Genomic DNA, 18,621 nt, shown 5'->3' on the forward strand with positions numbered 1-18,621 from the left:
GAGGTCATGGTTCCAGGCTTGGGTGGCAAGAGAGAGCCCTCATGGTCATACCCAACAGGAGGAGGGCAGAGGAGCAGGAGGCTGTGAGTGTACCCCATTCCCCCCCACTAGATAATTACCATACTGGAGAAGGCTGCGGAACGGGGACTGAATGAGCATAGGCCTGGTTCCCATGAGAACCTGAGCAGAGGCCCCTCCCACCACTCACTTCAATAGGAGTGCAGCTTGATCCAAGAGACTCGTGAGCCACCACTACTTCTCCAGTGGGAGTGTGCCCCTGGTAGAGACCTCTGTGGATAGAAAGGCCTACCCTCCTCTCATTGGGGTCTAGTGATGGAAAAGGGGTACACAAATGGAGATCCCCCTACCTGCCAGCATCACGCAGAGACGAATGCCAGCAGGTCAGACACAGAACTGTGGGGTAGCCCGAAAGCCGGTACTGGGTGGGGAGGTAACTCATGTAGACCAATCAGAGGGGAAAGGGCTGTGGAGTTCCAGGGAACAAGTGGAGAGAGAGCACATCCCACTCCACAGAGAAACCAGGTTAGTAGACAGGGATGCGAAAAGCCAGGCTAGGGGCCTCAGCAATCACATGATTAGGCCCCTCCCATCAGAAGCAGCTAACCAGAGATAGTCCTAAATTCCGTATCAGCGACTCCCCCTAGCAGCTGGATAAGCAACCTGTGAGCTCTGTAGAGGCTCAGCAAAGCCCTTCACTCGGGCTCTCACATCCCAGCCAAGCTCTATCTTGCTCCTCCTCCTATCTCAGGGGGAGTAGGGTCCAAGCAACTCCTGGGGGCTACAAGGCCCCTCCTAAAGCACTGGGCATTTGTGTACCCCACCTGGGGGACAAGGCCTACCATGAGAAGAAAAGGTTTCCTCAGCAACTGGCTCTTCCACGCAAACTGCAATCAATGACAGTGGGAACAAGCCTATAGCTAAACATAATGCCTTCCATCTCAAGCTATTAGGGAGTGGCAGATTCATACACACAAGAACAATTCGCCAGCTCAGAGATTAAGCTGAGGGACCAAACTCACCACATTCCATTGGGAAGAGGTGAAGAAAACAGGTCAGAGGTACCCTAAGAGGTTCATCAAATCTACAAAAACACTCCAAAGGCAACTCAGGATCAGCGTTCCTCTCCCTGACATGGTCAGGGATCAATCTTTGGGGACTTGGAGGCAGGACCATAAACCAGACCTAGCACCCCCAGCTCTCAACCAAGAGGCCAGATGAGAAGGAATAAGTGAAAGAACTCTGGAAATATGAAAAATCATAGCAAAAAGACACTCCCAAAAGAAATCAATAGCTCCTCACCAATGGATATCAACCTAAACAAAAATGGTTAAAATGACAGATGAAGCATTCTGAATACAGATTGCAAGAAAGCTCATTGATATACAAGAGAAAATAGAAATCCAACACAAAGAAACCACAAAAACAATGCAGGAAATGAACAAAAACCTCTCTAAAGAAATCAAAGTATTAAATAAAAACCAAACAGAAATTCTGGAAATGAAAAATGCATTCAAGGAATTACAAAACACAGTGGCAAGCCTTAAGAATAGGCTAGATCACGCAGAAAAAAGAATCTCAGAGCTTGAACATAAGACGTATGAGCTAAACAAATCAGTCGAAGAGAAGAACACAGAAACAAGGAGCATGAACAAAGCACGTAAGAAATGTTGGATTATGTAAAGAGGCCAAACAGAGAATCATAGGCATCCCTGAGGGCAAAGAAGAAAACACACAAGGGTTGGAAAACCTATTTGAGGGAATAATTGAGGAAAACTTCCCTGGCCTAGCTAGAAATCTAGATACCCAGGTACAAGAAGCACATAGGACTCCTGGGAGATTCATTGTGAAAAGGCAATCACCATGTCACATAGTCATAAGGCTGGTCAAAGTAAACACGAAAGAGGCAATCCTATGAGCAGTAAGGCAAAAGCAGCAGGTAACCTACAAAGGGAAACCTATCAGACTAACTGCAGACTTCTCAACTGAAACCTTACAGGCCAGAAGGGACTGGGGACCCATCCTCAGTCTTCTAATACAGAATAATGGCCAGCCTAGAATTTGATATCATGCAAAACTAAGCTTCTTATATGAGGGAGAAAGAAATAAGACTTTACCAGACAAGCAATCACTGAGGGAATTTGCAAAGACCAGACCTGCCCTGCAGGAAATACTCAGACCTGCATTATACGCTGATTAGCACAGTGTAAAATCACCCAAAAGCTAAAGTCCAGAGCCCAGATACAATGGTTCAAGAGACAAAACAAAGCAGTAAGGGTCTACCTACCCATCAGGATGAAGAGAAATCCACGCCACATAAAATTCTCTCAATAAATGTGAATGGCTTGAATTCCCCACTGAAGAGACATAGGCTGGTTAAATAGATTAAAAAAAAATTCAAGCCAAGTAAGTGTCTGCTGTCCCCAGGATATGCATCTAACCCACAAGGACTCATTCAGACTCAAGGTGAAGGGATGGAAAACAATATTTCATGCAAATGGAAACCAAAAGAAATCTGATGTAGCCATTCTCATATCAGATAACATAGACGTTAAATCAACAAAAGTAAAGAAAGACAAAGACGGTCACTATATGATGGTGAAGGGAACAATTCAACAAGAAGACTTAACAATCCTAAACATTTATGAACCCAACACAGGAGTGCCCAGATACATAAAGCACATCTTGCTTGATCTAAACAAAATAATAAACAGCAACTCCATAATGTCAGAGACTTCAACACCCCACTGACAGAACCTCTGAACAGAAAATAAACAATGGACTTAAATAGAACTGAAGAACAAACAGGCCTAACAGACATTTACAGAACATTCTACCCAAAAAACACTGAATATTCATTTTTCTCTTCAGCTCATGGAACTTTCCCTAAAACTGATCACATTCTAGGCCACAAAACAGATCTCAACAAATTTAAAAAAATAGAAATTATGAAAAGACAGGGAAAATGGCAGAGTAAAGGTGACCTCCTGGCTCTCTGCTCCCAGAGAAAGAGGTGAAGAACTCGGTCTGCTACGCACAAGTGGATCACTCCCCCACAAGAACAGCGTTGTGAAACTGCAGAGAAACAGCGTGGGACACACGACACTGGGAAAAAAAAGAAGGTGAATGGGAGATAGGATCATGAAGTCTAGAAAGTGCGAGATAAACAATAGACAATAGAGCGTGGGATGGCTGCGCCAGACCGGCCAGCGAGTGCAGTGGGATCAGACCCACAGGAGAATGTCCTGCTTCCCCACTGACCTCCACACCCACTCAGACAGGGACCTGCCTGAAGTCAGCGCAAAATCGCGGCCGGAGACGTTGGGCTCAGTGGAGAGGAGACAATAGTGGGAAGCATCTTGAACCCAGAGCTCTGTGCTAGGACTGCACTGGGCCAGGGAGGGACTGGTCGGAGCTACCACTCGAGGGAGTTAGGAGATAGGCAACTCGCCTCTGGTGGTCAGCAGGACCAGAACAATGGAGGTGAACACTGAAAAGGGGGAAAGGGGCTCTACCCTGGAAACAACTGCAGAGGATTAGGGCGGCTCAGAGTGCGTCAGAAAGAGCAAGACCTCCTGCTGGACAGGCGCAAGATTGCGGGAGGGCAACACACAAGAGACAACAGGCATCTTGTTGACTCAGCTCCCCAATTTGGCATCTGCCAACTCCTGAATAGTTGCCCCCAGCGCTAGTGCTCTGCAGGTAGGCGGCCACCATTTTTTTGGTCCACAACCCAGATGCTGTGGTGTGCTATGGTTTCGGGCAGCTCCCTTCCCCCAGCCTGGGGATTCTCGTGGCAGGCTCCACCCTTCCATGACCTATAGTCAGCTAGAAGGGCCAGTTTTGATGGGCGAATTTTGAGTGCTTCCCCAGTCATGGTAGGCTACCACCTCTGGGATTCCCAGGCACTGGGGCGATGGGCAGTCTGGACATCACACCTTCCCTAGTGCAATGACTTTCACGCCAAAAGTGGTGGGCTCCAACCCTGGAGATAGGGAGAAGCAAGAAAAGCCACTTTCCCTGTGCGACTGGCATGAATCTGTGGGGCCTTGGTGCAGATCAATAGTTGACAGCCCAGTGATTCGGCCTGTCAGACCGGCTCAGGTCATCCAGTAGGATCATAACTCTGGGACCTGATCTCCGTGTCCGGGTGGCTGCCAACAGTGGGGCTCACAGTCAGTGAAGGAAAATCCTGGCCAGAGGCCACAGCAGGTGCACCAAGTAACCCCTCCCATCAGGAGCAGCCTCCCAAGCGCAGTGGAAGAACCCTGAATAACGTATCAGTGGCTTCCCCTAGCGGCAGATCAAGCAACCACAGAAACATACACATCCAGGCTGGTAGGCAGAGGCCATGATCTGCCTTGCTCCTACCACCACTTTAAGGGGGAACAGGGTCCAATCCAAGTAACCCTTGGGTGTGACAGGATCCTTCCTAAAGATCAAGGCATTAGTATTCCTCACCTGGGGACAAGAAACCAACACAGAGGGATCAGATTACCTCTGGCTCCTCCAAACAGTCTACAACGACAGAGAGGGTAACCCCATAGCTCAACACAGTGCCCTCCATCTCAAGCTATTAGACGGCAGTAGAGCTATATACACAGGTGCGATTCACCACATGAGAGTTTAAGCTTGGGGACCAAACTCACTAATATCCACTGACAAGAGGTAAAGATAACAGGTCAGAGGTAACCCAACTTGCCAAAATACCTCTAAGGCAATATAAGACCAGTGTGCCTCCTCCCACTACTGCTAAGGGGGCTTGAAGTTAAGGGCACAAACAAGTCCTAGCACTCCCAGTCCTCAATCAATTACTCTGATGAGAAAGAACCAGAGAAAGAACACAGGGAATATGAAAGAGCAGATAGAAAAGTCACTCCCAAAAGAAATCATAAGACCCTCAAAATGGGATACTAATTTAAATGAAATGATTAAATTGACGGAGGAAGAATTCTGGATATGGATTGTAAGGAAACGCAGTGGAATTGAAGAGAACATAGAAACCCAACACAAAGAAACCACGAGAAGAATACAGGAAATGAAAGAAAAATTCTCTAAAGAAATTGAAATATCATGAAAAAATCAAACAGAAATCTTGGAAATGAAGGAGGCATTCAAGGAATTTCAAAACACAGTGGAAAGCCTTAAAAATAGAATGGATCATGCAGAGGAGAGAATCTCAGAGCTTAAAGATAATGTCTATGTGCTAAACAAATCAGATGAAGAAAAAGAACACAGAAGCAAGAAATGTAGGATTATGTAAAGAAACCAAATATAAGAATTATAGGCATCCCGGGGAGAGAAGAAGAAAATACACAATGGCTAGAAATTCTATTTCTTGGAATACTGGAGGAAAATATGCCTGGCCTGGCCAGAAACCTACATATCCAGATACAAAAAGCACACGGAACTCCTGGGAGACTCAACGTCAAGAGGCAACACGTATCCCAAGAATGGAAAAACAAGCATCACATGTACTCACCAGAAAATTGGTTTCCCTGATCATCACCTAAATACAAATCTGGGAACGACACCAATTGGATATCAGACTGAGGTGGGGGGTGGGGGAGGGGATGGGGGTATGCCTACACAATGAGTGCATTGCGCACCTTTTGGGGAGTGGTAACACTTGAAGGTGCTGACTCGGGAAGGGGGCGTGGGGAAGGGAGGGATATATACCTCATGATGGGTGCAATGCGCACGACCTGGGGAACAGACACGCCTGGAGCTCTGACTTGGAGGGAAAAGCGGTACAGGAGCAACGTATGTATCCTGCAATTCTGTATCCCCCATAACAAGATAAAATAAAAATAAATAAATAAATGCCAGATAAAAGGAAAAAAAAAAACATATTGACTATTGATGCAAAGCCTACCCTCTTGTGCTTAGCCATTTATACTCAGACATTCTTTCTTTTCCTGTTTTGATTATTGACTCTGGTCCAAGGCAGAGAGTCTATATTTTGAGCAGTAGAAAGACAGGACATTATTAAGAAGGAATATGAGCGAAAAACAATGCATGTGTAAAAATCCATGTCGAGCTAGGAGATTCCTGTGGGGAATAAATGATGCCTTCCTGCTAAATTTTGACGGTGTTCTCTAGAGTAAGGGGAAAATGCATTCATATATCTGGAAAAAGTATTGCTTATTTGACTTTTGAAATTCTTTTGCCTATGTTTACCTGTAAGCATTCATAATTACAGATGCTTAAGGATTGTAATGAACTCTTGGCACCACTGAGCATGCTTTGCTGCAACTGCAATACCATCTGGCCAGCATATCACTGAGGTGGAATATTTTAATTATGGAATTTATGCCTCTAGAGACTGATTTACATTTTGAGAGCTGGGATGCTTAAAAATAATCATTCAAATATATTTGAATAAAATACAAATATGTGTATGGTGTTGGGTATGCACAATTTACTTAATAAATTCCTAACCTTCGACTTGTAAAAAAAAAAAAAAAAAAGAGGCAACACATCACATAATTATCAGATTGCCAAAGTAAACACGAAAGAGGAAATCCTCACAGTAAGACGAAAACAACAGCTAACCTACAAAGGAAAACCTATCACACTAACTGCAGACTTCTCAAATGAAACCCTACAAGCCAGAAGGGACTGGGGACCCATCTTCAATCTTCTTAAACAGAACATGGCCAACCTAGAATTCTTTACCTGGAAAAACTGAGTTTCATCTACGAGGGAGAAATAAAGACTGTTCCAGACAAGCAATTACTGACGGAATTTGTGAAGACCAGAGCTGCTCTGCAGGAAGTACTCAGACCTGCATTATACACTGAACAGCACAATAGACACTCACCAAATTAAAAACACTCAAGAGTTAAAGTCCAGAACCCAGATTTTACAATGACTCAAGAGGTAAAACAAAACAATAAGAACTTACCCAACAATATGAACAGAAATCTACCCCAAATATCAATCCTCTCAATAGATGTGAATGGCTTGAATTGTCCTTTGAAGAGACATGGACTGGCTGAGTAGATAAAAAATTATAAGCCAAGTATCTGCTGTCTCCAGGAAATGCATCTAACCCACAAAGACACTTTCAGACTCAAGGTCAAGGGTTGGAAAACAAACTTTCAGGCAAATTGGAAACCAAAACAGAGCTGGGGTAGCAATTCTGATTTCAGACAGCATAAATTTTAAAATATCAAAAGTAAAGAAAGACAAAGATGGTCACTATGTAATGGTGAAAGGAAAAATCCAACAAGAAGACTTAACAATTCTTAATATCTGTGCAGCCAACACAGGAGCACCCAGATATATAAAGCAAACCCTGTATGAACTAAATAGCATGATAAATAGTAATCCCATAGTAGCTTGGGATTTCAACACCCCACTGTCTGAAATGGACAGATCCTCCAAACAAAAAATAAGCAAAGAAATAATGGACTTAAACAGAGCTCTAGAACAAATGAGTCTAACAGACATCTACACAACATTCCACCCAAATAAAGCTGAATATACATTCTCCTTGTGAGCTCATGGAACTTTCTCCAAAATTGACCACATCCTAGGCCACAAATCAGATGTCAACAAATTTAAAAAATAGAAATTGTGCCATGTATCTTCTCAGACCATAGTGGTATAAAACTAGAGATCAATTCCAACAGAAATGCTCACCACTTCACAAAGTCGTAGAAACTAATTAATCTATTGCTGAATGACTGCTGGGCGAAGGAAGAGATTCCGATGGAGATCAAAAAATTCTTTGAATTAAATGATAACGGGGACACAAGCTATCAAAATCTGTGGGATACAGCAAAAGCATTCCTGAGAGGAAAACTAACAGCATTAAATGCTCACATCCAAAAGACAGAAAGCTCACAAATCAACAAACTAATAAACCATCTCAAGGAACTGGAAAAGGAAAAGCAAATTAATTCTAAACCTAGCAGAAGAAAGGAAATAACTAAAATATGACCAAGTAGCCTTCTTCCCAGAGATGCAGGGATGGTTCAACATATGCAAATCTATAAATGTAATTGACCACATAAATAGAAGCAAAAACAAAGACCATATGACCCTCTCAATAGATGCAGAAAAAGCATTTGAAAAATTCAGGGCTCTTTTATGATAAGAACTCTTAACAAAATAGGCATAGATGGTACATACCTCAAAATTATTACAGCTATATATGACAAACCCACAGCCAACATTATACTGAACATGGAAAAATTGAAAGCATTCCCACTTAGAACTGGAACCAGACAAGGCTGCCCTCTATCACCTCTTCTATTTAACATAGTGCTGTAAGTCCTAGTCAGAGCAATCAGACAAGAGAATGAAGCCAGGGCATCCAAATGGGGAAAGATGAGGTCAAACTATTATTGCTTTTTGCTGATGATATGATCTTATATCTAGAAAACCCCAAAAATTCAACCAAGAGACACCTGGAATTGATAAATGCAGCAAAGTCTCAAGCTACAAAATCAATGCACACAAAGCTGTAGCTTACATATATGCCAGTAAGAGTCAAGCTGATGAGCACATGTGATGCCTATTTTTCCATTCTTGGGATACTTCACTTAATAGAATGGGTTCCAACTTTCTCCAGAACTGAGTGCACATTTGGGAATAACACCAATTGGGTATCGGACAGAGGTGGGGGCTGGGGGGGAGGGATGGGTGTATACCTACTTGATGAGTGCGATGCGCACTGCCTGGGGAATGGACACACTTGAAGCTCAGACTCAGGGGGATGGGGAGGCATGGGCAATATATATAACCTGAACTTTTGTACCCCCTAATGAGCTGAAAAAAAAATTAACTCTGAACAAGCCCACACAGTTCTGTTTTCCATTCATTCATTCACTCATTCAACAAATAGATATTGAGTGCCTACTTTAAGCACTATTCCAGTCGTGAGAAATACATCAATAAACATATTTCAATGACATATAAGCTAAATTAGGAAAATGCATTGATGCTAGACAGTGACAAGTGCTGATGACAAAAAAAAATAGATCAGGGAAGAGGGATGAGATATAAAACATTGGGGGGGGGTACTTAAAAAAAAAGAGTCAAGCTGAGAATCAAATCAAAGACTCAATACCTTTCACAATAGCAACAAAGAAAATAAAATACCTAGGAATATATTTAACTATGGAGGTGAAAGCCTCTACAGGGAGAACTATGAAACACTGAGGAAAGAAACTGCAGAGGATGTAAACAGATGGAAAAACATACCATGCTCATGGATCGGCAGAATCAACATTGTTAAAATGCCTATACTACCCAAAGTGATTTACAGATTCAATGTAATCCCGATTAAAATACCACTGTTATTTTCTGCAGACCTTGATAGTTCTACACTTTGTATGGTAGCAGAAAAGACTCCAAATAGCTAAAGTAATTTTACGTAATAATAACAAATTGGGAGGCATCACTTTACCAGACTTCAAGCTATACTATGAGGCTACAGTAACCAAAACAGCGTGGTACTGGCACAAAAACACAGACATATTAATAGATCTATGGATCAGAACAGAGAACACAGATATGAGTCCATCCTCATATTGTCATCTGATCTTTGACAAAGCAGACAAAAACATACTCTGGGTAGAAGAATCCCTATCCAATGAATGGTGCTGGTGCAGGCCAGTGGAACAGAACAGAAAATCCAGATATAAAACCATCCTCATATAGACATTCAACCTTTGACAAAGCAGACAACAACATACTCTGGGGAAAAGAATCCTTATTCAATAAATGGTGCTGGGGAAACTGGATAGCCACATGTAAAAGACTGAAACAAGACCCACACCTTTCACCTCTCACAAAAATCATATCATGATGGATAACAGACTTAAACCTTAGGTGTGAAACTTAGAATTCTAGAAGAAAATGTGGGAAAGATGCTTATAGACATTGGCCTAGGCAAAGAATTTATGAAGAAGACCCCAAAGGCAATCACAGCAACAACAAAAATAAATAAATGGGACCTGAGTAAATTAAAAAGATTCTGCACAGCCAAAGAAACAGTCATGAGAGCAGACAACCTACAGAATGGGAAAAAAATTTTCGCATGCTACACATCCAATAAAGGGCTGATAACTAGATTCTATTTAGAACTCAGGAAGATCAGCAAGAAAATATCAAACAACCCTATCAAAAAGTGGGCAAATGACATGAATATAAATTTTTCAAAAGAAGATAGAAGAATGGCCAATAAACATATGAAAAAATACTCAACATCTCTAATCATCAGGGAAATGCAAATCAAAACCATAATGAGATATCACTTAACTCCAGTGAGAATGGCCTTTATCAAAAAGTCCCAAAACAATACATGTTGGCGTGGATGCAGAGAGACAGGAATATTCATACATTGCTGGTGGGACTGCAAACTAGTGCAACCCCTGTGGAAAGCAATATGGAGATACCTTAAACAGATTCAAGTAGATCTACCATTTGATCCAGCAATCCCATTATTGGGCATCTACCCAAAAGAACAAAAGACATTCTATAAAAAAGACATCTGCACCAGAATATTTATAGCAGCACAATTCACAATTGCAAAGATGTGGAAACAACCCAAATGTCCATCAATACATGAGTGGATTAGTAAAATGTGGTATATGTATACCATGGAGTATTACTCAGCTATAAGAAATAATGGTGATATAGAATCTCTTTTGTTCTCCTGGAAAGAGTTGGAACCCATTCTACTAAGTGAAGTATCCCAAGAATGGAAAAATGAGCACCACATGTACTCACCAGCACACTGGTTTCCCTGATCATCACCTAAGTGCACATTTGGGAATAACACCAACTGGGTGTCGGGCAGATGTTGGGGGGGAGGGGATGGGTGTATATCTACATAATGAGCGTATTGCGTACTGTCTGGGGAATGGACATGCTTGAAGCTCTGATGGGGGTGGGAGGCATGGGCAAAATACATAACCTAAACTTTTGTACCCCCATAATATGCTTAAATAAAATAAATAAATAACTAAATAAATAAATAAAGGGTGCTGGGAAAATTGGATAGCCACACATAAAAGGCTGAAACAGGATCCACACCTCTCACCTTTCACAAAAATTAATTCACGATGGATAACAGACTTAAAGCTAAGGCATGGAACTATAAGAATTCTAGAAGAAAATATTGGAAAAACTCTTACAGATTTTGGCCTAGGCAAAGAATTCATGAAGAAGACCCCAAAAGCAATCACAGCAATAACAAAAATAAATAAATAAATGGGACCTGATCAAATTAAAAAGCTTCTGCATAGCCGAGAACACAATGATTAGAGCAAATAGACAACCTACAGAATGGGATAAAATGTCTGCATGCTACACACTCAATAAAGGTCTGATAACCAGAATCTACAAAGAACTCAAGCAAATCAGCAAGAAAAAATATCAATCAACCCCATTAAAAAGGGAGAAAAGAAACTTGAAGAGAAATTTTCAAAAGAAGATAGACCAATGGCCAAGAAACACATGAAAAAATGTTCAATGTCTCCAGTCATCAAGGATATGCAAATCAAAACCACAATGAGATATCACTTAACTCCAGTGAGAATGGCTTTTATCAAGAAGTCCCAAAACAACAGATGCTGGTGAGAATGCAGAGAGAAAGGTACACTTACACACTGTTGGTGGGACTGCAAACTAGTACAAACTCTATGAAAAGTAGTATGGAGATACCTTAAAGAACTATAAGTAGAACTATTATTTGATCCAGCAATCCCACTACTAGGTATTTACCTAAAGGAAAAAAAACATTCTATAAAAAAGACACTTGCACTTGAATGTTTATAGCAGCACAATTCTAGAATCACAAAGATGTGGAATCAACCCAAATGCCCATCAATACATGAGTGGATTAATAAAATGTGGTATATGTATACCATGGAGAACTACTCAGCCACAAAAAAATGGTGATCTAGTATCTTTTGTAACAACCTAGATGGAACTGGAGGCTATTCTTCAAAGTGAACTATCACAAGAATGGAAAAACAAACACCACATGTATTCAATACTAAATTGGAATTAATCAATCAACACTTATGTGCACATATGGAAGTAAAACTCAAGGGAAATCAAGTAGGTAGGAGGGGGCAGTGGGGTGGAGAGTACGGGTAAATTCACACTTAATGGGTATAATGCACCTTAACTGGGTAAAGGGCACACTTATACCTTTGACTCAAACTGTACAAAAGCAAATTATGTAACCAAAAGGTGTGTAGCTGTATAAAATTCTTAAATTAAAAAAAAAAAAAGAAATGACATCCAAAGCATAAGGAACTAAAGAGAAAAACATATTGGCATTCATAAAAATTAAAAATTTTTGTGTTTCAGAGGATACCATCAAGAAAGTGAAAAGACAATCCACAGAATGGAAGAAAATATTTTCAAATCATGTATCTGTTAAGGGTCTAGTATACAGAATATATAAAGCAGCACACATTATATAAAAGGCCATGCATTATATGGTTCTATTTACACAAAATGTCCAGAATAGGCAAATTTAGAGAGACAGAAAGGAGACTGATCATTGCTTAGGTCTCAGGGTTGAAGGGAAATGAGGAGTGACTACACATGGGTATAGGGTTTCCTGTTAGGGGTGATGAAAATATTCTAAAATTGACTATAGCAGTGGTTGTACAATTGTGGGAGTACAGTAAAAACCACTGATTATATAACTTAAATGGGTGAACTGTATGGTATGAATTATATTTCAATTAGCTGTTAAAAATCAAAGGGAAATAGTTGGAAATGTTTTTGCTACATTTTAACTTTGCTGTTTCTATAACTCTAAAAACAAATAAGTCACTTAAAAGTTGATTAAAACGTTGATTTTTCTGGGAACTTTATGCATCTGCAATAAATAATATTGTAGCAGTTGGCTGCTTCCACTTTTAGGCAAAATAAATACATTTGGTAACAAAAAAAGTGAAAAGAAGTATTAGCAGTTTTCTCAATAGATTCTCTAATTTCTATCTAGATGTATAATTAAAACTAAAATCAATCAAAGGAAATCATTTTAAATAGCCAAGAGACATACATATCAAGAACTGCAAAAATGTTTCTGCATTTTGATTATTAATCCCATTCCTGAGAATCTCAATAAGAAAAACATAATAGGCACCAAAACATAACAGTACTGTTAGTGTAAGACAAACCTCTAAATCAGTGCTAAAGAGTGTTTGCAATTGGTTCAACCAAGTCTCTAACCATACTGTTCAGTCCAATTAATAATATTTTCATAGTAAGAAGTTCTCAATGAAGGAAGCATAGCATTGATTTGCATTCCTCAGCAAGCTCCTTATCTGGTTGCAAAACAAGACTCCGAGTAACATTGGTCTAAAGAACCTATGTGTCCGTGCTGTGAGCTAGGCTGATGCCATGGCACTCTAGCTCAGACAACAGAGTGAGACTCTGTCTCAAGGAAAAAAAAAAAGAACCTGTGTGTCCAAAATAAGGACATGGTTAGGTAATCTGTGATATATTAACTCAATGAAATACTATAGGAGCATAAAAAGGACTAATAATAGCTATCAATTATTCAGCTCTTACTATTTGCCAGGCACTGTACAAAGTTCTTTACATACATTACTTCTTTTAAACAGGTAAGCTTACGTTCTGTTATCATCTCCTTTTTGCAGATTAGAAAATAAAGCTCAGAGAGGTTAGAGGATTGCTGAAGGGCTAAAGAGCAGATGGGAAGTGAAATCGAGACTCACATTCAGACACACAGAAATCCAAATCTTGATCACTTTATCACACTGCCTCTACAAAACTGAATATAAACCATGATTATAACTATGTATGTATAGATGTATTAATAGATAAAAATTTAAAGGAAAGAAAATGGAAAAGAATCTTTAGGATGGTGAGACTAAATTTTTTAAAAAGTCTTCTCATGATTTGTAACTATTCTAAGAATAAATATAAAAATAATTCAAATAGTAAACCTAAGATTATAAATAAATTGACATTTATGAAATTTAACAACGCCTCAATTAAATATCTTATAAAGCAATTATGTAGCCATTTTCATTCAATTTTGTAAAAGTTATTACCTTCAGAAGATGTATTTAAAAGAGTGGTTCTCAAACTTGAGTATACATTAGAATCCTCTAGAGGGCTTGTGAAAACACAGATTGTTGGGTCCCACTCCCAGAGTTTCTGATTTAGTATGTCTACAGTGGGGCCAGAAAACTTGTACTTCCAACAGGTTCCCAGGTGAGCTGATGCTGCTAGTCCAGGGACATTATGAGAACCAGAGCTTTTTAAAAAACTAGCATCATCATAAATCTAAATATCACTGCATAAATCAATTAAAAATAAACTTAATGCAATTTTTTGTATTATTGTAATGTGCTAAATGGTTTTGATAAGATAAACATAGGCCATTAGATGGAAATTATAATATAGTTTATTCTTTTGAAGGATACAAAGAATCCTTTGGATACAGTTTTTTGGTCCAATCCTTTCTTTTTTTTTTTTTTTTTTGAGACGGAGTCTCACTTTGTTGCCCAGGCTAGAGTGAGTTCCGTGGCGTCAGCCTAGCTCACAGCAACCTCAAACTCCTGAGCTCAAGGGATCCTCCTGCCTCAGCCTCCCGAGTAGTTGGGACTACAGGCATGCACCACCATGCCCGGCTAATTTTTTCTATATATATTTTTAGCTGTCCATATAATTTCTTCCTATTTTTAGTAGAGATGGGGTCTCGCTCTTGCTCAGGCTGGTCTCGAACTCCTGAGCTCAAACGATCCGCCCACCTCGGCCTCCCAGAGTGCTGGGATTACAGGCGTGAGCCACCACGCCCGGCCCCAATCCTTTCTTTCAATCAAGAGCCATAAACTTTTTGAGGAAGTCAAATAGTTGTATCTACTGATAATATCAGTTATCTGAGTATCTCCAGCCAAAACTGACCAAATTATTCTGCACTGCTGAACTATCACAAGGTTTTTGGAACTTAGTCTTGCTAAGCAAACTAACAAATTTAGAATAAAGAATAGTCACAAGTACTAAGAAGAAACCATTCATACAAGCAGACAGTATCATGGGTAAGTAACCTCCATATCTCAGCTGACAATTTCCAATAGTAAGAATAAGGAAGTGCTGTTTCAGCCTCTCTAGAATAATTTGACCTCAATCAAGTATCTGCTATCATTTTTGCCCACATGCATGAAACTATGCCATGGAACATACCTATGTTTCTCACCATGATTCCTTTCAGTTCATCCACTTGGGCTTGAGTCTCCATCACTTTGTCTAGGCCCTTATTCTCAGAGTGATGCTTCTATAAGAAAACAAGTTTTAACTCATGGTACCCAGACATTATTTACAATAGGAAAACAAAAATAAGAAGAATGACAATTTACACTGAGGAATACTAAGTTATGTCTCTATTGATATAAAAGATGTATGTCACTTCACTGGAAAAATGTTACCAGACTTAGGAAAAAATATGGGCAGCATAAAAAATGCTTCCATAAGAACTATAATTATTATAGTTTAAAAATATCATGTTATTTTAAATATAATAAAGCTAAATATATTATATCAAATATAGGGCTGAGGTTCTTGGGGCAGAAGTTGGAGGAAATATAATCTGTGCTCAAAGAAGAAATGGGAAAAAGAAGACTACAGTTGGGGTATGGGGGAGAAGACAGGGTTTTCCAAAATCGTTCTACATTTCTTAAGTATGATGAGGTAGGGGCTGGCCCAGATTCTTTGCACCTGTTCTTTTATCTGCTGGGATCCCAGCATGCATCCTATTTTCATTGGCTTTTCATAGGATCTAGAATCTAAGATACTGATAATATATATTTTGAAGTTATTATCTGTAGCTAACAATTATGGAGGTCTTAATATACAATGTTCCAGTCACTTCACTGTACTAAGTACTTCAAGCAGGGGATATTGTTTAATCCACCCCCCAACTATATGATGAAGATGATATAATTATCTACATTTATAGAGGGAACTGGCACAGATCTGTTCAGAGGGTCATACACAGATCTGGAGCTAATGACAAACTGGCTAATTTGAAAGTTTTGCTGCCAGCTGACCCCATTTAATGTTGACTGTGCATTGTTTTTTTTTTTTTCTTGGTAGTGTTGTGTACAGTTTCACACAGATGAACGTTTCCTAGTGAGCAGTATGAAACAAATCAATTGCCTGAATAATAAAGGTATATAAAATAACCAATTTAAAGGAACTTCATTCCCAGAGGAAAATATATCTATATACACATGTATACATATATGAGCATAATACTCAAAAAGAGTATTAAAACATGCAGGAGAAGTGAGAAGTATTTAATTATAATACATCTTTATTTTCATTCATAACAAAATCACAGCTAGAGCCTATGTCTTTGTACTCAAATAGTTTCATGGGTAAAAAGCATTTTAAAAAGTGTTCAACATCATTAGTCATCATGAAAATGTAGATTAAAACCACAATGAAGTACCACTACACACCCACTAGAATGGCTAAAATTAAAAAGACAGACCACAACCGGTATTGGCAAGGATGCAGAAATACTGGAACTGCCGGTGAGAATGTAAAATGGTACAACCACTTTGGAAAAGAATGTGATGATTTTTTTTAAAAATTACATATCACTTACCATATGGCCCAGCAATTCCATTCCTAGGTATTTACCAAAGAGAAATAAAAACATATGTCCACACAAAGACTTGAACATGGAGTTTCAGAGCAGCTCTATTCATGACAGCTGAAAACTGGAAGCAACTCAAATATCCACCAACAGGTGAAGAGATAAACAAATTGTGGTACATGCATATACTACTACTCAGCAAAAAAGGGAACAAACTACTGATTTATACAACATGGATGAATATCAAAAGCCTTACAATGAGCAAGACATAAAGAGTACATAATGGGCCGGGCGCGGTGGCTCACGCCTGTAATCCTAGCACTCTGGGAGGCCGAGGCGGGTGGATCGCTCGAGGTCAGGAGTTCGAGACCAGCCTGAGCAAGAGTGAGACCCTGTCTCTACTAAAAATAGAAAGAAATTATCTGGCCAACTAAAATATATATACAAAAAATTAGCCGGGCATGGTGGCGCATGCCTGTAGTCCCAGCTACTCGGGAGGCTGAGGCAGTAGGATCGCTTAAGCCCAGGAGTCTGAGGTTGCTGTGAGCTAGACTGACGCCACGGCACTCACTCTAGCCCGGGCAACAGAGCGAGACTCTGTCTCAAAAAAAAAAAAAAAAAAAAAAAAAAAGAGTACATAATGTATGATTCCATTTATAGAAAACTCTAGAAAAGACAAAACTAATTTATGGTGACAGAAAATGAACAGTGGTTGCCTGGGGCAGAGTATAGGGGAGAGGATTGACTAGAAAGGGACATGAGGGAATTTTTAGGGTGACAGAAATGCTTTCTGTCTTGACTACAGTGATATTTCAGAGGTATACACATATATACACCTTCACTGAGCTGACAATTAGGGATTCATAGAGTTGAACAGACTTTCAAACAATTAATTTGAGTTGTTCAAAAATTAAATTTGCCTCATGGAAGGGTAGAAAGTTTATGTATAGGTTAAAAGGCCATTTGGCATGTTGAGTGCATTTACCATTAGATGGGTGGTTGAACTAGATGATGTTTAATGTTCTTCCTAATCCTGAGATACTCTGACCACTATTAATAGAGAATATCACTGTTTTCTACCCTAAAATGGCCCCTTTACATTTTATTTTAATCAGGAAAGTTTTATTATGTTGGCATATAGTAACACAATCAGAAAAGTATATTTCATGTTAGGGCCCCATACATTCATCATGTTTTAAGGTAATAAAAAAGAAATACGAATCAAAATATCCTGAGAAAGATCTTACCAGCTGTGCAGCCAAGACACTTGAGAACTCACTATTCATGGCATATGGAAGTGCTGTCTGTGCTCTTGAACCATAAGTAGTCTGGAACCTCTTCTTTATCTCATTCAGAAAATTAAATGCTCGGGAACGTTCAAAATCCTGGAAAGAGACCAAAACAGGGTTTACATTTAGAAAGTAAACAAAGATGATGTGGATAATTAATAATAACAATAAAACAGCTAATATTTACTAAGCAATGACTCTATGAGAAGAAACCAGCATTGATATCATTTTAAAGATAAGGAAACAAAGGCTCTGAAAAGGTAACTAACTTGCCAAAGGTCCAACAAGTAATAAATGAAAGAGCTTAAAGTCAAATCCAGATATGTCATGCTAGATAATGGTACCTAGATTATTCCTGCATATCTTTCATAGGATCTATTAGAAAACTCAGCACAAGAAGATGTTCAATAAATCCATAATAATAGTACAGTCTTTCACACACAAAGATAATGCTACTGACATAAACTTTGAATTGATATTTTTCAAAAGTGGTGGTGCATTTGAAAAGATCAAGTGATATACCCTTGTCTAGTCCCAGCCAGTCAAAAAGTAGGTGTGTATGTGTGTTTATGTATGTGTGTGTGTATCAAATTAGAAATATGAGGCTCAACTATACCCTAGACTTCACGATATTTTTCATCTATTCTGAGCTCTTTCACATCAGTCATTTCAGATATAGCTGGATTTTTTTTCTGATTTTAGAAA

General features: G+C 39.4%; 1 protein-coding gene across 2 annotated transcripts in view; it reads right to left on the bottom strand.

Annotated features, from left to right (window-relative positions):
* VAMP7 (vesicle associated membrane protein 7) overlaps nt 1–18,621 on the bottom strand; it is a 64,813-nt gene that overhangs the window by 31,211 nt on the left and 14,981 nt on the right. For both annotated transcript variants that reach the window (XM_069463360.1, XM_069463359.1), the window contains 2 exons: nt 17,875–18,012; nt 15,211–15,301 (listed from right to left, as the gene is read on the bottom strand). In XM_069463360.1, the coding sequence (XP_069319461.1) occupies nt 15,211–15,301; nt 17,875–18,012 (229 nt within the window). The remainder of the gene's footprint in view (nt 1–15,210; nt 15,302–17,874; nt 18,013–18,621) is intronic.

The sequence above is a fragment of the Eulemur rufifrons genome, chromosome 30 (genome assembly GCF_041146395.1).
Source record: "Eulemur rufifrons isolate Redbay chromosome 30, OSU_ERuf_1, whole genome shotgun sequence".
Taxonomy (NCBI): domain Eukaryota; kingdom Metazoa; phylum Chordata; class Mammalia; order Primates; family Lemuridae; genus Eulemur; species Eulemur rufifrons.